Below are 22,596 nucleotides of genomic sequence, written 5' to 3'. Positions count from 1 at the left end.
TAAAACGGAAAGACAAGGGTGGTCAAATATTGAGGTTGGAAGTGTGTTTGATAAAGTCCAACCTTGTTTGGATGAAGTGAGGGAAGCATTTAACATATTTGATGCAAACAATGATGGTTTCATAGATGCAAATGAATTGGAGAAAGTCATAAACTCAATGGGATTCATGAGATTCTCTAGAGAAGATTACCAAAGAATGATAATGGCTTTTGACTATAATGGTGATGGGAAGATTGATTTTGAGGAATTTGTAAAGCTAATGCAGGATTGCTCTTATTAACTTGACTACCAAATTTGGTTTTTGTTCTTGAATCTTTCGACTTTTTGATTTCCATGATATTATTGTACAAAAAGTCATCTAGATATATAGGTAGTAAATTACTTGGTAGATTCCATTTTATCCATATGTAAAGCATTAAATAAATGTTGAAAGCTTGTGGGAAACATTATTAATATTTGACTTAGTCCACATTTGGTTATACTTTTACAAGTCTTGAGCCATTGAGACAAATGGATACGGATACTATTCACTCCTGAAATCCTACCTAAGAATAAAAGTCAATAGATGAGTTACATACACATCTACAACTTGAACAAAAATGTCCAGGTAAATGTTGCGCATTCGAGAGCGACTAACGCTACTCGCCCCACGACTTAAACTTGGCTTTCTTCATGGTTAAAAGTCCAACTCAAGGTAACTCACTCAGCATTTCTTTAGAGATCAAATCATTCACATTACCATCCTCAGATGAATTTCGGACGGCGTTTCTTGAAATCTGACCAAACGAGGCCAACAGCTCCCATTCATCCAGATCTTTAGCCCAACCGATCGAGACTACATTGATCAGTACCAACGTACCATGTTTTGCTAACATTTCCTTCAGTTTCTTGATCTGTTCTTGAAAATCAAATCTCGGATTTCAAAATATCATCGTTCAAGAACAAGATATAGAATATATGATTTAATAAAAAATGATACGTAGAGTTGCATAGTGAAGATGAAGCTGCATACCCTTCCCTCCATACCTCTCTGTAGAATCTAAACAAGGGTAAGACAGGAACATTTAGAAAAACCGTCGTATGTTTAAATTTTGCGACGAAAATTTTAAAAATGGCGCTAATATTAAACATGCGACGAGAAAATTAGCGACGGTTTAAAATTTAGGGACGAAAATTCTAAAAATGGCGCTAATATTAAACATGCGACGAGAAAAATAGCGACGGTTTATCCAGAACCGTCGCTAATTTTTTTCATATAACCGTCGCTAAAGTTTAGCGACGGTTTTACAAAATCCGTCGCTAAATATGGCAATGTTTTCTAAAACCGTTGTTGTTTGTCCAAAAATCACGTTAATCGACAACGGTTTTTTTAAAATTGTCCAAAAACCACATTAATCGACAACGATTTTTTTAAAACCGTTGTCGATTGTCCAAAAAAAACACGGTAATAGACAACAGTTCATAGAACCATTGTCCTTAATCCTAAAAAAATGCTCAAAGACAACGGTTCTCTAAACCTTTGTCATTGACCCTAAAAACCGTTGTCTTTGACCCTCATAATACAACGGTTTTGTCTAAAACTGTTGTTAAAAAACATACGATAACGGTTTTTCCCAAAAACCGTTGTCATATGTTCGTTGTTGTATGCAGAATTTCTTGTAGTGATAGCGCAGCGCGGCACATGACCTCATGTTATCATAGCTAACTCAAGAAACATCGAATTCGGGTTCCATTTAGCCAGCTAACAGATCTGTTAAATTTTCACTTAATTGTCAATGACTTAACTAAAATTCAATGGACAGGAAGATATTATCTATTGTTCGTCCGGATAGGCGCGAGAGGTTAAATACGATGAAAAGAAAATGCCGCATCCAAAAAGCATATTGCACCTAAAATGTGAGAACCGATTTTTTTCCCATATGATTAATCAATTGTAAGGAAATTTAAGAGTACACGATATTTTTTTTGGATTATTGTGTTAAAATAAGAGATGTATATTGGATAATATTTTATAGAAAATCTTTAATGTCAAGATATTATTACATGACTTGTACCAGCCTAATTTCGAAATTTTGGGGAGGAATTTTACAAGATTTGGGATATCATACAAGTAGAGGAATTAAGGTTAAATCTTACTAGAGATTTTCGAAATTTCCCTATAATATATGACTAGTTATTGTGATATGTAGATTCTTGGTTACTTGGAAGCGAATAATCAAATATTGCTCAAAAATACTCCCCACCTAGCAACACAAATTTCGAATTAATGGAGGGCAAGGAGATCAAGGAATAAATCTCACCAATTTGGTAGCTGAATTTTCGATTTTAGCAAGGGGAATTGGAGGCAAATATTGTGAGATTTGAGGCAATATTGAGCATGATTTAGATGTCATACTTAGCCTCATCCCTCTCCCCTATAAATAGTCCATCAACACCTAGCATTCCTACACTAATTTTCGAAAATACCTTGCTGCATATTCTCGAAATTCAGAAGCTTACACATAGCCGAAACTCTGTCCGAAAATCGTCCCAAAGTTAGCCTAAAAATCGAATCTGAAGCGCCGTCCGAGCAAGATCGAGAAGCGTTCCGAATTTCACGAAGCCAAGCATCCACGTTTCTCTAGCAATCCAAATACTGTAAGTGGGCTTGTTTTTAAAACTTAAATTTCGGTTTTATGCATATGAAATTTCGGTTTTTGGTTTTAAAAATTCAGTCGAGCTCCGTCTCCCGTCTATACGTTTTTACGAAATTGGTGCGTTTATGTGTTGACACTGTGAGGATTTCATGAAAATGGGTGGAATCCAACATATGGCCCTTCACGGTGGGATAGAACCGTTTTATGACCTCGCCTCCTTAGAGGATTAAAACTTAGGGACTGACGTCAGTAAACCATTAAAGGTGAAAAATCGCAATGTTATTATGCTGTTACGATTATGAAAAGCATGCTGTATTTATATGTAAATTTTGAAAATGATGGAAAATTTTATGTTGTATTCAAAACTCCCACATTTACTGAGTATTTCCCAAAATACTCATCACCCTTACTCTCCCCTCCCAGCTAAGTTCGAAGAACAGGTTGAGGATGAAGAGTTTGAACAGTTTTGGGGCTGGTGATCTGCAAGATTAGTAATAGATGTTATTTCAAATGTTATGATTTAATGAATTGTAATATGCTTCCGCATTGATCACTATTTCGTTTGGATTTCGTTATTGTAAAGACAGTTGTTGTTACGTTTAAATTATGAATTATAAGCTGGTTTGGTTTATACTGTACTACAAAGACTTGTTGTTTCGATTGTGTGATTGTTAAACAACGCCGGTGTCAATCTCGAGTTTCGGGGCGTGAAATTTAAGTGGTATCAGAGCCGCCAGATTCATAATCCGGTTGGAGAAAATGAGAAAATTTTTACAAAAAAAAAAAGAATTTCGGTAGGATTTTTGAGAAAGGCCGATGCTATCCCCTCCGAAACGGTACAAAAAGTTGAAATCACCACTTTGTCGTGTTATAGAGGCTGAAATCGCAAAATTCCTCCGTTTAGGCCTCCGAAACTTCGTTTTTGCCGTTTTAGGAAATATTCGTAGACCCTATAACTTCTCGTAGGAAATTCCGAATTCGATTATGTCGATTGTTCTGGAATCCTCTCGACATATGCTTCGAACCCATGTGTCTAGTTCCAAACTTTCCATTTTTGGAAAAAAAATATTTTATATTGTATATTGTCCTTTGTTATATGTTGTTTCTTTCAGATTCTGAGCATTTCCATTTTTGATTTCAGGAATTGGCTCCATATACTCTCATGTGACCCCATACCCCATGCCCAAGCTACCATTCCTCTGAAGGAGCTTGCCCTTCACTATCAGTCCCGTCAGATTCAGCGACTTAGAGCCGGATTGAGTGAGAGGAGTGAGGTCGAAAATTTAGCCGCTGAGAAAGAGGAGATTCAGGTCCGCCTTAACCTGTCGATCTATCAGGGCGAGCTAGTTAGAGGTGATAACATGAACCTAAGAGATGCCATCGGACAGTGCAAGTATTAGCATGGAAAGTTACGAGAAGATACAGGGCGTTATCGCAAGGAGCTGGAGGAAGAGAAACAACAGAATGCCAAGGGTAAGAAGAGACTGGAGAATTCGTATGAGGCCATGAACAGCCTTGCGTATGTAAACCAACGTCTGACCCAACAGGTTGAAGCTCTAAAGGACCAAATCAAGCAGAAGAAACAGTAACATCTGCAGTATCAGCAGCATTGGAATGACGAGATGGACGTGGCTGAAGTGGAGATACAAGGACTCAAGGCACAGGTGGCACAACTCACGGAAGAGGACGCCCAGCTCACCCATATGGTGGGGATACTTCAAGAGGAAGAGCCATAGGAGGAACCGGAAGAAGAGGAGTTAATAGAGATAGATGATCCTATAGCTGCAGTAGGAGATGGAGAGTTAGATGATTAGTGCATCCTAGTGACCTTTCCTTCTTAGTAAGATTTTATATTTCCATTGTTGCTATTTTATTTCAGTCAGTACGATTTGTTTCCATTCGGTACTATTTGTTGCATTCAGTTGTCTCTCTATTTTTAAAAATTAATAAAATTTATGTTTAGTTATCTCTGTTGTTCCAGCATAAATTATTTATTCAATCATGTCGTTATGCACAACAATGTCTTAGAAACATTTAATTGTAGGAAATGGCCGGTAGAGCCCCAAGGCAAAACCGCAACCCCCGTTATGGTAACCACGACAATGCCAACAAAGAGGACAATGGACCACCACCTGGGTTCAGTCTTAATCAGGCCGACCTGATGGCCATAGCCACAATCGTGGTGACGACACTGCAAGGGTTAGTGAACTCAAACACCAATCAACCAGCACCACCTCCACCACAGCACGGAGTCAAGTTCCATTATGAATCACTGCGCAAGAACAGGGGCCCAACTTTCAGTGGCGCTGCAGACCCCGAAGTTAGCCAAGCTGGCTCAAAAGCGTGGAAACTCAGCTGCCACTGTTGGAAGTCCCTGAGGTACTGAAAGTGGATGTGGTTGTGCCTCTCCTGGAGGATAGAGCAGGCAAGTGGTGGGAAGCAATCTCACCAGGCATGACAGCTGCAGGACCAGTCACTTGGCAGCATTTTAGATAATTTTTTCCGAAACAGTATTATCCCGCCGATGTCAGACTGCAAAAACAGAGTGAGTTTGAAAATTTCAGTCAAGCTCCAGACATGTCAGTTGTGGAATACACCTCCCAGTTCAATGCCCTAGGATCTTATGCTCCGGCAATCATGGCGGACGAAGTTCTGAAATTGCACCACTTTAAGAAAGGGTTGAACAGCAGGATCCAATCAGCTCTAGCAGTCTACCAACCTGCGATTTTTCAGACCTGATGGGCACAGCTATCCGAGCTGAAACTGATATCCAGCACCGGGAGAATGAATTTAAGAACAAAAGGCCTATGAATAGTCAGTCCTCGCATAGCAGTCAGACTTTCAAGAAGCATAACCAGTCCGGTGGACCGTCTAAGGGGCCTACGCCTGCCACAAGCTATTAAGTCTTGCCCAACTTGCAACTTACGACACCTGGGAGAGTGTCGTAGAGCGACCGGTGTCTGCTTTGGATGCGGGAAACCAGGACACTATATGGCAGAATGTCCAGACACCACCAACAGGACAAGTGAACCGGGTAAAGGAGACGGGTCAAACTCAGGGATGAATTCCAATAAGCCACGAGAGAACAGACCGAATGCCAGGGTGTTTGCCATCACGCAAGAGGAGGCAGACGACGCGAACGATGTCGTGTCAGGTACCATATTTATTCAGCAAGTGCCTGCTTATGTGTTATTTGACTGTGGTGCTACACATTCTTTTATGTCTAAGAGATTTGCTAAGAAGTTCGGATGTAAGCCCGAGAAACTAAATGAGCCCTTTCGAATAGCCACACCAACAAGTAGGGCCATTGAAACTCAAAAAATTTACAGAGATTGTAAAATCAGTATTGGTGACCAGAATTTTAGCGCCGACTTGATACAATTGATCATGGTCGATTTCGACATCATCTTAGCAATGGATTGGTTAGCAAGAAACGGTCTGATAGTAGATTGTAAGGGAAAGAAAGTCAATCTCATAACCTCAGATCGGGAAGAAGTCGTATTTCACGGTAAATCCAAGGAACGGAAATCGCTGCTTTCCGCCTCTCAAGCTTGGAAAGCCATGAAATCCGGAGAAGACATTTACATAGGAATGGTCAGTGAAATAAAAGAAGAAGTCGAACTGAAACCGGAGGACATCCCGATAATGAGAGAATTCCCAGATGTTTTTCCAGAAGTTCTCTCTCGGACGGTCCCGAACCGCGAAGTGGAGTTCGAGATCAATCTGGTTCCCGGTGTTGCACCAATCTCTAAAGCACCTTATAGAATGGCATCAGCCGAACTTAAGGAGCTAAAAGAACGACTCCAAGAATTGCTAGATGAAAGGCAAATTTGACCGAGTGTGTCCCTGTGGGGAGCTCCAGTACTCTTCGTGAAGAACAAAGACGGGAGTATGAGATTGTGCATCGACTACAGAGAAATAAATAAGATCACAATCAAGAACAGGTACCCTTTATCTCGGATAGACAATTTGTTCGATCAGCTTAAAGGAGCCGTCGTCTTTTCTAAACTGGATCTGAGAACAGGTTACCACCAGTTGAAGGTCAGGGCTGAAGATATCCCCAAGACATCCTTTCGAACCAGGTATGGGTATTATGAATTCACAGTGATACTTTTTGGTCTGACCAACGCACCGGCAGCATTCATGGATCTGATGAACAGAGTATTCAAGCCATTCTTGGATCAGTTCATAGTGGTATTCATCGACGAAATCCTCGTCTATTCCCCTGATGCGACGAGCCACGAAGAGCACCTTAACCTTGCTCTGCAAACTTTAAGAGAGAATAAGCTCTATGCCAAGTTTAGCAAGTGTGAATTCTGGCTACGGAGTGTGTCATTTCTAAGACACGGATCTGGAAAGAAGAAGTGTCAATGGATCCAAGGAAAGTGGAGGCAATCATAGAGTGGCCGAAACCTAAGAACGCCATCGACATCAGAAGCTTTCTTGGATTAGCAAGTTACTACCGGAAGTTTGTCGAAGGGTTCTCCTCGATAGCCGTGCCACGGACGAAACTCACCCAGAAAAATTCTAAATTCATCTGGAGTGAGGATTGTGAGAAGAGTTTCCACGCATTGAAAAAGAAACTTGCATCCACGACAGTGTTGATCCTACCCGCAGAGAATAAAGATTTCACTATCTAAAGTGACGCCTCTAAGGAAGGCCTAGGATGCATACTCATGCAGGGAGGAAGAGTGATCGCCTACGCATCAAGGCAATTAAAACCGCACGAGCAGAACTACCCTACTCATGATCTGGAACTAGCAGCGGTTGTCTTCGCCTTAAAGATTTGGAGGCACTACCTATATGGCGCTAAATGTGAAATCTTCACAGACCATCAGAGCCTCAAGTACTTGTTCACCCAGAAGGAACTTAATATGAGACAAAGGTGATGGATCGAACTTCTGAAGGATTATGACTTGACCATAAGTTACTATCCGGGTAAAGAAAACAAAGATTCTGATGCGCTAAGTCGGAAGGGCCCATGCAAGATAACTCTAGCTTCCCTCTCGGCCCAGCCATGTCTGCAGGAGACCGTCAAGTTAAACGAAGATCGAGACCCGGTACTAACAAAACTGAAAGAGCAGGTCAGAGAAGGGAAGTCTCTGGATTATCAAATTGATGACAAGGGAAACTTAAGGATGAAAGGAAGACTGTGTGTGACCGACAGCGATATCCTTCGCCAAGAGATAATGGCAGAGGCGCACAAGTCGAAATTCTCAGTCCATCCAGGAAGTACAAAAATGTACAGGGACCTCAAAAATAGTTTCTGGTGGAATGGCATGAAAAGAGATGTAGCTGAATTCGTCTCTAGATGTCAGGTATGCCAGCAGGTCAAAGCAGAACACCGGCGACCTGGAGGATTACTGCAACCTCTGGAAATCCCCGAGTGGAAATGGGAGCATATTTCCATGGACTTTGTGGTAGGATTACCAAAGTCTAGGCAGAGCCACGACGGTATATGGGTGACCGTGGACAGACTCACGAAGACGGCACACTTCCTTCCCGTCCGCATGAATTACAATCTCGACAAATTGGCTTCACTATACATAGACAATATTGTGAGACTGCATGGAGTGCCAATGAGCATCCTATCTGATAGAGACCCGAGGTTCGTCTCGCGCTTTTAGAAGAGCTTTCAAGAGGCCATGAGAACGAAAGTGACCCTAAGTACGGCCTATCATCCTCAAACCGATGGGCAAACGGAGAGAACCATACAGACCTTAGAAAATATGCTGCGAGCGTGCGCCCTTGAATTCAGTAGCCACTGGAGCTCAAGACCAACAAAAGAGCTGGGCAGATCTTAAAAGAAGGCCTGTAGAGTTCAATGTGGGCGAGAAGGCTTATTTAAAAGTCTCGCTATGAGAGGAGTTGTCCGATTTAGTAAAGCCGGGAAACTGAACCCTCGTTATGTTGGACCATTCAAAATCTTGGAAAAAGTGGGCACGCTAGCATGCAGGATGGCACTGCCACCAAACATGTCTAGGATCCACAACGTGTTCCATGTGTCCCAACTGAGTAGGTACATTCCAGACCCGAGTCACGTATTAGAGGTAGAACCGCTCTTGGTCGAAGGGAACTTGGGAGAAGAACTGAAATACGAAGAAGTCCCTATTAGAATTGTGGACACCAAGAAACAAGTTCTTAGATGACGTATCATTCCCTACGTCAAGGTACAGTGGTCCAACCACACGGAGCGAAAATCAACTTGGGAAGTCGAAGAAAAGATGCGAAAGGAATATCCCTACCTATTTGGTGACCAAGCCAACTCAAGTTTCGATGACGAAAATTCTCATAAGGAGGGAGGGATGTGAGAACCGATTTTTTTCCCATATGATTAATCAATTGTAAGGAAATTTAAGAGTAGAGGATATTCTTTTTTGATTATTGTGTTAAAATAAGGGATGTATATTGGAGAATATTTTATGAAAAATCTTTAATGTCAAGATATTATTACATGCACTTGTACAAGCCTAATTTCGAAATTTTGGGGAGGAATTTTACAAGATTTGGGATATCATACAAGTAGATGAATTAAGGTTAAATCTTACTAGAGATTTTCGAAATTTCCCTATAATATATGACTAGTTATTGTGATAGGTAGATTCTTGGTTACTTGGAAGTGAATAATCAAAGATTGCTCAAAAATCCTCCCCACCTAGCAACACAAATTTCGAATCAATGGAGGGCAAGGAGATCAAGGAATAAATCTCACCAATTTGGTAGCTGAATTTTCGATTTTAGCAAGGGGAATTGGAGGCAAATATTGTGAGATTTGAGGCAATATTGAGAATGATTTAGATGCCATACTTAGCCACATCCATCTCCCCTATAAATAGTCCATCAACACCTAGCATTCCTACACTAATTTTCGAAAATCCCTTGCTTCATATTCTCGAAATTCAGTAGCTTCTACATAGCCGAAACCCTGTCCAAAAATCGTCCCAAAGTTAGCCTAAAAATAGAATCCGAAGCGCCGTCCGAGCAAGATCAAGAAACGATCCAAATTTCCCGAAGCCAAGCATCCACGTTTCTTTAGCAATCCAAAAACTGTAAGTGGGCTTGTTTTTAAACATAAATTTCGGTTTTATCCATATGAAATTTCGGTTTTTGGTTTTAAAAATTCGGTCGAGCTCCGTCTCTCGTCTATACGTTTTTACGAAATTGGTACGTTTATGTGTTGACACTGTGAGGATTCCTTTTAAATGGGTGGAATCCAACATATGGCCTTTCACGGTGGGGTAGAACCGTTTTATGGCCTCGTCCCCTTAGAGGATTAAAACTTAGGGACTGGCGTCAGTAAACCATTAAAGGTGAAAAGTCGCAGTATTATTATGATGTGAATATGATGTTACGATTATGAAAAGCATGCTGTATAAATTATATGTAAATTTCGAAAATGATGGAAAATTTTATGTTGTGTTCAAAACGCCCCTATTTACTGAGTATTTCCCAAAATACTCATCCCCTTACTATCCCCTCCCAGATAAGTCCGAAAAACAGGTTGAGGATGAAGAGTTTGAACAGTTTTGGGGCTGGTGATCCACAAGATTAGTAATAGATGTTATTTCAAATTTTATGATTTAATGAATTGTAAGACGCTTCTGCATTGATCACTATTTCGTTTGGATTTCGTTATTGTAAAGACAGTTGTTGTTACGTTTAAATTATGAATTATAAATTGGTTTGGTTTATACTGTGCTACAAAGGCTTGTTGTTTCGATTGTGTGGTTGTTAAACAACGCCGGTGTTAATCCCAAGTTTCGGAGCGTGACATAAAACACCAAAGTTGGCCTTTTAGCCCATCATTTGAGAGCCTAGTTGAATCATTCATTGGGTTTCCAGAATGTTTTACTGAGATTTTTAACATAGAACAATTGGTCAATCAGCTCCTCCAATATTCAATAAACATGGAGCATTTTATTAAGCTGGTAATCCCACTAATTCCATGTATGCAAATATATACTATTTAATTTAATTAGGTTGGTACTTAATGTGTAAACGAAACGAGGTGGTTCGGTTCACATACTTTTGGTGTCGGCCAGATATATATTTGATTTGAATTTGAATTTATGGAACCGAGTATGTTCGAACTTTTTTCGAGCCGAACTCAAGCTCAAATTATATTGTACGATAATTTGTGTGCTGCTCGCGATCCTTGATATTGTATTATTATAATATAAATATGTATTAAATTAATAGATTTCGAACCTTTCGAGTATATATTTTCGATCAATAGTTTAAATATTTTGCGAACATATTCGAATCTTTCGAGCTTAGCTCGAACCTGAGTGGTAATTCAAACCGAATTTGAACCAATAAATTACATTTTTTGAGTTTCGTATTGAGCTCTATCTCAAATATATCTATTTCGATTCGAATTGATACTTTAAATTTTTTACAAATTTGATTCGTTTATACCCCAAGTTGTTACCTTTTTCTGGAACAATTTTGCTAAATTCTCCGCCCACGCATATAGATAAACCGTAGAAGCAAAGGAAAACGAGTTTCTTTGTTTCATTAATTTGACCAATTTTGAGTTTGTCCATTAAGTTGTAAGTTTGATTATAGTTTAATTTTCGACTATTTTTTTATTGCTAAGTTGTATCTGATAATTCAGCAATTTTCGTCACATCAGTATTTTTTAATATCATGTCAATATTTTCCGATGGCGCAACGATATTTTTACAATAGCTGAAAATTAAAAAATAGTGTATCGAACAAAAATTTGAAAACACATCACTTATATGGTATTCAAATTTTCGATTATAACTAATCACTCTTAGGTCTAGTATACTTCGATAAATAATATATAATTTAAATTTAATTTAAGAATCGTCAAGTAAATATAAATCAGAACTTTACAACATGATAAAGGATATATCATTTAACGAGCTCCTCTTCTTTCTTGCCCGCTTCTTCCAACTCTCTCAAGCCCCCAACTTTCTGCTCGATCTCTTCGATCAAATCCTCACGCCACAGCTCCGCCCTCGCTTTTTCTTCCGCGTCTTCTTGCTGCAACATCCACGTTCAATCCATGTTGTTTAATATTTTTACAGATTCACTGTCTTTTTTAATAAAACATTATATCTCAATTAATAAATAGTAACTCTATAATTTAAAATTTTATTAAAAAATTGTATTAGTACCTTCTCATAGACCCAATGTCCTGAACCATCTCCTCCATCTTTCCTGTAGGCTTCTGAATCATAATATGGATCCTAAACCACAATTTTGAGGGGGAACTAGACTTGATGAAACACAGAAATATCAGCCAAACTTTATAAGAAAAGAGGAAAGAAAAATAACATACCTTTGTGGCGCCATAGAAACAACATCCCCAACATGTGAACATGATGTAGAACATATCTATATATGAAAGAGAGATCGTGTGACAATACAAGAAGTTGGGAAAGTCCGAGATCCTCTGTTGGAAGTCAAGATTCACTCGGAATCCGCCATGCTAAAATTCAAATCAGGACCCGATTCTTAACTTGCTTAAAGTAGCCGAATCGCAGGCTTCGTCGACTAACTTATGAACCACATGCATCACATTCTCATGAAAAATCAAGATTTTAGTACGTATGTGATCAATAATGTCATGTAACTAGCATGTAATATATAATTAATTTGTTTGTTAATATATACTTACAAACATTCTTGATGGTATGATCACTGAGGTGCCAAATTGATTTGTGTATGATGAGGTCTCTTTGTCCTTCCATGTGTTCAACCATGACTGCCATTAATGGCCAATCTGGTACAGCATTCACTCTAATTCTTGGCACCCTATTGCTTTTTCCACCTCCAATCTATTAGAAAATCAAGAAATTTACCAAATGCTGGGGTTTCACTTAACTAGACAATCCAACAAATTTGCCCAACTTGTCCTTATCCAACAATTTATCATCACATCCTTCGTTCATTGCTCAAATGTACAAGATGAAAGTATACTTTATTCTGTAATTATAGTATATTCGAATGTAAAAATTTAGACAGATGGAGACTTGGGACTGTGGACACATGCTGTTATTTCAAGATAAATCAAGCAAGAAAAATGAGAACAAATTACTACGTATATACTAATCTCCACTGAAGGGGTTTTAGTTACCTGATCCCCGCCATTACCGAACCTCGAACTCGAGCATTGCCTCAGCTGCATCAAGAAACAGCCGGAATGTATTCGTCAAATTCAAATAAAAGGAATTAAATGATATAAAAAAATGGGACAACATGTTAAGTTATAATATCCTTACGGATTTTGAAAATGGATGTAAATGTGGTATCGCTATTTGCAGAGAATTATTATGGATGCAGGGTTTGAGAAGTGCGAATGAAGCCATGTTCTAGGATTGAAGAGAGGAATGGTGAAAGGCTATAGAATTGCGATTCTTTGTTTTCGGTGTGGATTGGATAAGACAAGTATTTGTGTCCACTCTTGTTTTGTTTTAGCACATTTTTTTGTTTATTTGGTCCTAATTTCTTGCGTGTTTTTTACAACATTATCCTTGGATGGAGTAAAGGATATACACACACACACACAACAGATACAACCTCACTTGGAGAAATTATCTGAGAAAAGATTTTGTTATGGATCGAACCAAAGTGTTACGTGTCAATCTTCATACATTACAAACCATGCAATAGACACGTAATGGTAGTGGCTTGCTGAAGAATAGGTCAACTGGAGTAGTGGAAATTGAGGATCAAATTATATTAGTTTTTATAATTGGCTTAGTGGTTTAGTGGGTAGTTATTATCATTTAGAATTCATGATGTCTATAAATAATTGTACTTGTTTTAAGGAAAGGGAATCGGTTATTCAGAAAAGTTCACTCATCTCTTCTTAAATTGTTTTCTTTGTTTTCTATATCAAATTATAGCTTATCAATTGGTATCAGAGCCAGGTTACACGACGTCTCCATCATGGACACCCGTGGTAAAAGCAATGCAGAATTTCGCAACGAAGTCAATGAAATTTTAGCCCGACATGAATCGAACTTTGACCAAGTTCACGTGACCTTGCAAAAGGTGTTAACCGAGCTTCAGTCTCTTCGACTCTCGCACAGCCCAAACACGAATCATCTTGAAACCAATCCTTTTGGCAGAAATGAAACCTTACAACAACATACCTCTCGCCCTAACTCCTCCAACGAAAACCGTCATCAACATCTTTCGTTGTCATTCCCAAAATTCAATGGGGAAGATTCAACAGGTTGGATCTATAAAGTTGAGCAGTATTTTGAGATAAAAACTATTGCACCAGATGAACAAGTCCAACTAGCTTCCTTTCATTTAGAAGGAATTGCTCTTCAATGGCATCGGTGGTTGACGAAATTCCGCGGGCCATTGACATGGAATGAATTCTCTAAAGCTGTCCTTCTTCGTTTTGGCCCAACTGATTACGAAGACCCATCGGAAGCTCTAAGTAGGCTGAAACAAACCACAACAGTAGCAGCTTACCAAGAAGTCTTCGAAAAACTTTCTCACCAAGTTGATGGTCTACCCGAGAATTTCCTCATCGGTTGTTTTATTGCAGGCCTTCGTGATGACATCCGCCTAGACGTGAAAATAAAACAACCAATAGCTCTAACAGATGCCATTGGCGTTGCTCGATTAATAGAGGAACGAAACCAGTTACAAAAGAAATCAAGCCAGCCATTCCGCCCCACTCCAACTACAGTGGCTCCAAAAGTTAATGCAAATCCTACAGCCGGTATACTAGGACCTCCATCCCACCTGCGTGTTAATTCTGCTCCTCCAAATTTCCGTCGAATCACCAACCAAGAGGCACGAGAGAGAAGGGAGAAGGGGCTATGTTACTATTGTGACGAGAAGTTCATTTCAGGCCATCGATGTGAGCGACCACAATTGTTCATGATCGAAGAGTCAATACATTCAAGCTCGGGAGATGACGATATCATTCCAGAAGCTCCACAAGGTCTATTGGAAATTCCTGAAATTTTTTTTCATGCCATCACAGGAACTAAGCATCCTCAAACATTGCGTGTCATGGGAAAACTGAAAAACAGGGATATAACGGTGTTAATTGATAGTGGCAGCACTCACAACTTCCTGGATCAAGCCATAGTCACTAAGTATGGATTACCGGTGGTCCGTGCCAAAATGTTTCAAGTCATGGTAGCTAATGGAGAGAAGATAGAATGTTCTGGGCAGTGTCAAGCACTAACCATCATGATCCAGGGTCACTCCATCACAACAGATTATTATATTCTTCCTGTCGCTGCGTGCCAATTGGTTTTGGGAGTACAATGGCTTGAAACTCTTGGACCTATCCAAACTGATTATAGGAAGCTCACAATGACCTTCCGTGTCGACGGAGTCTCCCACACCTTCCAAGGACTGAAGCAGGCTAACATTGAGGCTTTGACAAAGAAAGAATTCCACAACATACAGGGTACTGGTTTCTTATTCCAAATTATTTCTATTTCTACAAATAGCAACCAAAATCCATACCCACCTAGCCTCGGCCACCTCTTAGAGGAATTTTCCCACGTCTTTAAAACACCCACTCACTTACCTCCAAAGCGTTTACACGATCACCACATTCCATTGCAACCAAACCAAGGCCCTGTGAGTGTACGACCATACCGATACCCTTACTACCAAAAAACTGAAATAGAAAGAATGGTACAAGAGCTACTACAATCAGGGCTGATAAGGCCTAGCAACAGTCCATTCTCTTCCCCTGTGTTGTTGGTGAAGAAGGTTGATGGAAACTGGAGATTTTGTGTAGATTATCGAGCATTGAATAACATCACTGTCAAAGATAAATATCCAATACCTGTGATTGACGAGCTTCTGGATGAACTCCATGGAGCCACAATCTTTTCCAAGTTGGATTTACGTGCTGGCTATCACCAAATTAGAGTAAAAGAGGAAGACATTCCAAAGACGGCTTTTCGAACACATGAAGGGCATTATGAGTTCGTTGTGATGCCGTTTGGCCTCACCAATGCGCCTGCCACATTCCAAAGCTTAATGAATGATCTCTTTCGTCCTTATCTTCGAAAGTTTATTTTGGTATTCTTTGATGATATTTTGGTGTACTCGAAATCATGCGACGATCATACCGCACATTTGAGAATCGTTTTACAAATCTTATCAACTAACAGTTTGTTTGCAAAAGATTCCAAGTGTGAGTTTGGTGTTTCACAGGTTGATTACTTGGGCCACAAAATATCGGAACAAGGAGTGGCGGTGGATCCAACCAAAATACAAGCTGCCATTGAGTGGCCAACCCCAACAACCTTAAAAGGTGTCCGAGGATTCTTGGGTTTAGCAGGTTACTATCGAAAGTTTATCCGCAATTTTGGAGGTATAGCAGCTCCTTTGACTAAGCTCTTAACCAAGGATGGCTTCGAATGGAATGAGACAGCACAAATGGCCTTCAAAAAATTGAAAGAGTTGTTGACCTCCCCGCCTGTTCTATGCCTCCTTGATTTCTCTCAAAGATTTGTAATTGAATGTGATGCTAGTGGGATTGGAATTGGGGCAGTCCTCACTCAAAACAACCGTCCAATCGCATATTTCAGTGAAGCGTTAAAAGGTTCAGCCTTGGTGTTGTCTACATATGAGAAAGAGATGCTGGCTATTGTCAAGGCCATCAAGAAATGGCGTCCATATCTCCTTGGGAAGCCGTTTACAGTACGCACCGATCAAAAAAGTCTCAAATATCTCTTGGAGCAACGCATCACGACACCGGCACAGACCCGATGGCTTCCAAAGCTCCTTGGTTACGATTATGAGATTGAATACAAGAAAGGAGTTGAAAATCAAGGTGCGGACTCTTTATCACGTGTAGTTGAATTTCAATTTTTGTCTATCTCACTACCCCATGCAGATTGGTGGCCAATACTCCAAAAATAAATTGAACAAAACTCCTTCTACGAGAAACTGAGAAAAGAAAATTCTCCTTTATGCTATCGTAATCTGCTCCTACGAGATGGTGTATGGTTCAAGGGAGATAAAATTTTATTGTGCCCGACATCCACATTGATTCAACAAATACTTGTTGATTGCCATTCGTCTCCAATCGGAGGGCACTTTGGGTTCCACAAAACCCTTTCTCGTATCAAGCAAAGCTTCATTTGGCCAAATATGCGTCAAACAGTGAAGGAATTCTTGCAACAATGCGATGTTTGTCAGCGTAACAAGACCGATTGCATGAAACCTGCTGGCCTACTCCAACCATTACCAGTACCTGTTCGCGCTTGGACAGATATTTCAATGGATTTTATTGAAGGGTTACCCCCATCTAATGGGTATACCTTCATCATGGTGGTGGTGGATCGATTGACGAAATATGGTCATTTTGTAGTCATGAAACACCCATTCACAGCACTCACGGTGGCCAAGTCCTTTGTTGCAAATGTGGTTCGTCTCCATGGAGTTCCAACGTCAATTGTTAGCGATCGAGACAAAGTTTTCATTAGTTCATTTTGGCAAGCACTATTCCAGCTACAAGGAACCAAGCTTTGCATGAGTTCAAGTTATTATCCCCAATCCGATGGACAAACCGAGGTAGTGAATCGAATCTTGGAGCAATATTTGAAATGTTTTGTTAGTAATCAACCACGGAAATGGGCAGAATGGATCCCATGGGCGGAGTTCAGTTACAATACGTCAGTCCATTCGTCCACCAAAATGACTCCATTTGAAGCTGTTTACGGTATTCCGCCTCCAACTCCACTAGCTTATATTCCAGGTACAGCTCGTGTTCAAGCGGTTGATGAGTTCTAGCGCGACCGTGACTCCATTTTACGAGAATTGCGCCATAATCTTTTGATAGCCAGAGATCGAATGAAAAGTATAGCTGATCGGCATTGACGAGAGGCTTCTTTCAATATCGGAGATTATGTATATTTAAAGCTCCAACCATACCGCCAAACTTCTGTAGCCTTTCGACGTAATATGAAGCTTGCTCCACGCTTCTTTGGACCATATGAGATCATACAAAAAGTTGGTGCAGTAGCGTATAAGTTGGCTCTTCCTCCAGATTCTCAAATTCACAATGTGTTCCATGTAAGTTTGTTACGTAAACATCTGGGGCCAATCGTTCCGACCTCTGCTCAACTTCCTCCTGTTGCCGATGATTCTACTATTCTTCCTCAACCAGAAGTCATCTTAAACCGGCGAGTAATTCAAAAGGGAAAGTTTCAACCACGATATGAAGTTTTAGTCAAATGGAAAGGGACACAAGTTGAAGATGCTACATGGGAAAATGCACGACGCTTTGCTAAGATGTATCCTGAATTCATCCTTGAGGACAAGGATGCTTAAGCAAGGGGGAATTGTTACGTGTCAATCTTCATACATTACAAACCATGCAATAGACACGTAATGGTAGTGGCTTGCTGAAGAATAGGTCAACTGGAATAGTGAAAATTGAGGATCAAATTATATTAGTTTTTATAATTGGCTTAGTGGTTTAGTGGGTAGTTATTATCATTTAGAATTCCTGATGTCTATAAATAATTGTACTTGTTTTAAGGAAAGGGAATCGGTTATTCAGAAAAGTTCACTCATCTCTTCTTAAATTGTTTTCTTTGTTTTCTATATCAAATTATAGCTTATCACAAAGTAATGCAAGGGTCGGTAGCAAAACTAGCCCTGAACAAAAACTTCAAAAAAAATAAAAAAATTAGACCTCACAACCAAAAAAGGCATGATCCAACATGTGGGAAGACGTGGTTTTTGTGAAAAATAAGGTAAGAGTGATGTCTTTTTTTCTTGGGAAAAAAATTGTAAAGGTTTGTTTGCGCAAATTATCCAGTATTAATATTTCGAACTTAATGATTCCATCAAAAATCAAAATTTTCCTGAAATCTGGACGAAGAGTCTACAATAAATAACTAAAACTGGCATGTCTGTTTCATAGATATATTAGAGAATTGAGTGATTTTTTAAATAAATTTTAGAATGAAAATTATTACAACTTGAAATTGGAATAGTGATTTTTAAAAAAATTTAAAAAGGAAATTTATGAATTTATTAAATTGAAATTATAAAAGATAAAATAAAATGTAAAAAGAAAAATGTGATATATATAATTGGATGGTTAGATGGTGTCACGTCCCAAAACTCGGGATTGACTCCGACGTCGTTTAACAATCACACAATTGAAAACAACTAGCCTCGTAGTATAGTGTAAACCGAAACCAGTTTATAAATCATAATCTCAATGAAATAACAATTGTCTTTACAATAACGAAATCTCAAGAACGACAGAGTTTTATTGCGGAAACGTAAAACTAAATTAAAATTTCAACTTAATCTAAAATTTTGAAGTCTCACATTCACCAGCCCCAAAACTGGTCTGATTCCTCCTCCTCGAGTTCCTCCTTGAATTTCTCTTGGAAAGGTTGTAAGGAGTGAGTATTTTGGGAAATACTCACCAAGTGAGGATATCGAACACAACATAAAAATTTTACAACATTTTCGAAAATAACATATAAAAACAACATGTTTTTCATAATTGTAACATCATATCCGTATCATAACAACACTGTGATTTTTCACCTTTAACGGTTTACTGACGTCAATCTCTAAGTTTTATTCCTCTAAGGGGGCGATGCCATAAAACGGTTCTATCCCACTGTGAAGGGCCATATGTTGGAATTACACCCATTTTCAAGGAATCCTCACAGTGTCAACACATAAACGTACCAAAATTTCATAAAAACGTATAGACGGGAGACGGAGACCGAATATTAAACCAAAAACTGAAAATTTCATATGCACAGAACCGAGATTTTTAATTTTTACAAACAAGCCCATTTACAATGCATTTCGGCTCGATTTTTATGCTAACTTCGAGACGATTTTCGGGCAGAGCTTCGACTAGGGGAGCTGCTGAATTTCGAGAACTTCAGCAAGGGAAATTTCGAAAATCTTGTGTAGGGAATGCTAGGCTTTGATGTGGTATTTATAGAGGAGGAGTATGGGACTAAGTATGACATCTAAATCATGCTAAAAATTGCCTCAATCTTACAATATTGACTCCAAATTTCCTTGCTTATTTTCGAAATTCAGCTACCTAAGTGGTGAGATTTATCCCTTGATTTCCTTGTCCTCCCTTGGTTCGAAAATTAGGTTGATAGGTGGGAAGGATTTTGAGCAATCTTGGATAATTTGCTTCCAACTAATCAAGTATCTAACCATCACAAAAATTTGGCCTGTAATATGGTTGGATTTTCGAAAATTCCTAGCAAAAATCATGCCTTAATTCTTTTAACTTGTATGATACTCAAATCTTGCAAGACTCCTTTCCAAATTTTCGAAATTGCGTGCCTTAATATGAATATTGTTGACTTGATAATTAAGATTTTCAATAATAAAATCTTCAATACAAGGATTTCCAATATATTTCTCACTTAATACCATAATTCAAGATCCTAAGCTCTTCAATCTCCCTACACATGATTAATTAACAAGTTTGAAGAAAATTTTCAGTTCTCACAGATGGTGTTCTAGGTTCACATTACTAAAGTAAGTTAGTAAACAAGAGTATAGGCCACCACATTCATCAAATTACCAAGCCTCGTGTTGCCCTTGCTCAACTGGTTTCAGTTCTTGACGGGTCGATCGACTCACTCGATTTTCAGCCTTAGGATAGTGGTGGCCGATATCCCAACTGCTCACAGATGGTTGAGCCTTTGCACTCGAGATCCCAAAGATATTTGGGATCCCGACTTCTCCTCCACACTTGGGAAATTCACATGTTGTTTCCTGATTAATGCCTCCATGAATTCTTGATGTCTTAGAAACTGGAAGTAGGACAAGTCATCGCATCCATGCTCCATTGATTCCATTCAATAAACACACTCTTCCAAATAAAATAATACCGATAATAAACAATCCACCAGATTAATTCTCTTTCAAAAAAGAAAAAAAAAAGTAAAGCCAAAAGTGGACTATCACAAATCAATTTATTTTTCTTATGTATCGGTAGACAACCTGAAAACTAAAGAAAATTAGCTCAAGGTGTTCCAGTTGGTGAAGGCTGTGAGTTGTAGGCTGAGAAAGGGCAAATGATAACTAGCTTGATTCCTCGATCAAAATTTGACTCGAACTTGATTTGATCGAATTCGAGTAGCTCGACTCTTCATGATTTCATTCGATTTTGCCGGTTACTCGAGTAACTATATAATTTTTTTTTTTTATTCATATAAATACAAAATTTAAACCCTAAAATTTTCTACAAACATTTTCGAGCTTTTCAAGGACGAGCTCGAGTAACTCGATATCATATATAATCCATTCTAAATTCTAATTCCAAAAAAACTAGAAATAAATTTGTGGTGGGGGTGCAACTTCTAAATTGTGCATATTTTAAGATTTGTGAACATGTGGCGACCAATTATTGTTTGTTTTCCTTGGCATAATTCAATTCGAGTATACGTGAATTACTGACATTTTGTCTTTCTCCTATTTTATCAAAGACAAAAACTTGTGTGAAACAGTTTCACGGGTCATATTTTGTGAGACGGATCTATATTTGGGTAATCCATGCAAAAGTATTATTTTTTATGCTAAGGGTATTATTTTTTATGGTGAATATGGGTAGGGTTGATCCGTCTCACAGATTGAGATCCGTGAGACGGTCTCACATGAGACCTACTCTTTATCAAATATATCCTCTATTTTGTCGATGGCTGGCAAATGGTCATAAGTTTGGTACGAAATTACGGGTTTGAAACTCAATTGTAATAATTTTTTTTTCTCGACTCAAAATATATAAATAATATATATATCCTCAAAACCTTTTTCAAATTTTTTCATAGAACTAAATAAAATAAAATTATGAAAATTTAAAAATAAATGTGGGTACTGAAAAAGAATCTCTTAATCAACTAAGAAATCTTTATAACTGTAGTCTATATCAACACAATTGCCACTCAAGTCAAAAGGAAAATTTTTTTAAAAAAAAATTTAATGATGAACTTGTACTTTATACATTATATTAATTAGACCTTTTATAATCAATCAATTGATTATTGATTTATTATATTCATCACCGCATATTGATTGATCGTATCACAAGTTGGCCTATACCGGGAAAAAAATAAAAATTATTAATACAAAGTTTCTTATTAAAAATCAAAATTTAAATATTTTTTCTAAGTCTTAAAGAACTTATTTTTAATATATATATATATATATATATATATATATATATTGGTCCCGGGATTAATTAACTAAACCAGAGTCAAGTTTGTGATTATCAATGGATAGAGGCATATAACAATATGGGACCATATCTTTTTTGTAAGCTTTTGGGAGGTAGATATATTTCAATTCTCATATCTCAAGATATTAATATTAATTTCATAATAATAAATTATTATCATAAACTTTTCAACATATGTTTATAATTTTATTATTCCAAAGAGGTGTCAGTCATTTCCAAGCATCAAACAAGATATGCACAAATAATTGAAGCATAATAAACACACACTTTTATATAAGCATGTCTCATGTACAAGAATCTCACAAATTTATATTTGTTAGACGGTTCAATTTTATACATATCTTCAATGAAAAGTAATATTTTTGATATAAAATTTAATTTTTTTCACTCAAGTCATCATATATTATACAATATTTTTTTATAAGATAACAAATCAAAAATCATTATTTTGCAGTGAAAAATAATACTTTGAACATAAAAAAATAATATTTTCAATGGGCCGAATACTTTTCACTCAAATCAATATATATTACACAATATTTTTTCATACATAACTAAAAATAGATATTTTTACGGTGAAAAATAATATTTCGGACATAAAAAGTAATAATTTTCGTTGGTCAAGTTAATTCAGAGATTTTTCTCATAAAATTGACTTGTTAGACAATTTCACAACGATTTTTGTATACATAGGGCAAGATTGAGTGTAGGGTCAACGTTGGTCACGACCCTCAAATCTTTTTAAAAAAT

General features: G+C 38.1%; 3 protein-coding genes across 4 annotated transcripts; 2 read left to right on the top strand and 1 right to left on the bottom strand.

Annotated features, from left to right (window-relative positions):
• Positions 1-5,627: 5,627 nt before the first annotated feature.
• On the top strand, positions 5,628-6,470 carry LOC140824084 (uncharacterized). Its single transcript, XM_073185681.1, has one exon. It carries the CDS (start codon positions 5,628-5,630, stop codon positions 6,468-6,470), a length of 843 nt encoding a protein of 280 aa, XP_073041782.1.
• A 4,960-nt stretch (positions 6,471-11,430) lies between these two features.
• LOC140822929 (photosynthetic NDH subunit of subcomplex B 4, chloroplastic) lies at positions 11,431-13,128 on the bottom strand. Of its 2 annotated transcripts, XM_073183920.1 has the most exons (6): positions 12,890-13,128; positions 12,745-12,789; positions 12,286-12,445; positions 11,947-12,002; positions 11,783-11,854; positions 11,431-11,648 (listed from the first exon to the last, which is right to left on the bottom strand). In XM_073183920.1, the coding sequence occupies exons 1-6, from the start codon at positions 12,974-12,976 to the stop codon at positions 11,517-11,519; spliced, it is 552 nt and encodes a 183-aa protein (XP_073040021.1). In that variant the 5' UTR covers positions 12,977-13,128; the 3' UTR covers positions 11,431-11,516. The 2 variants fall into 2 exon arrangements, with proteins under 2 accessions (XP_073040021.1, XP_073040020.1); XM_073183919.1 differs by having other exon boundaries at positions 11,783-12,002.
• A 4,439-nt stretch (positions 13,129-17,567) lies between these two features.
• Positions 17,568-17,936, top strand: LOC140824083 (uncharacterized). Its single transcript, XM_073185680.1, has one exon. The coding sequence runs from the start codon at positions 17,568-17,570 to the stop codon at positions 17,934-17,936; it is 369 nt and encodes a 122-aa protein (XP_073041781.1).
• Positions 17,937-22,596: the final 4,660 nt, after the last annotated feature.

Source organism: Primulina eburnea, chromosome 2 (assembly GCF_022965805.1).
Source record: "Primulina eburnea isolate SZY01 chromosome 2, ASM2296580v1, whole genome shotgun sequence".
Lineage (NCBI taxonomy): Eukaryota > Viridiplantae > Streptophyta > Magnoliopsida > Lamiales > Gesneriaceae > Primulina > Primulina eburnea.
Note: the sequence above shows the minus strand (reverse complement) of the source record. Positions and strands in the feature narration are given on the sequence as shown.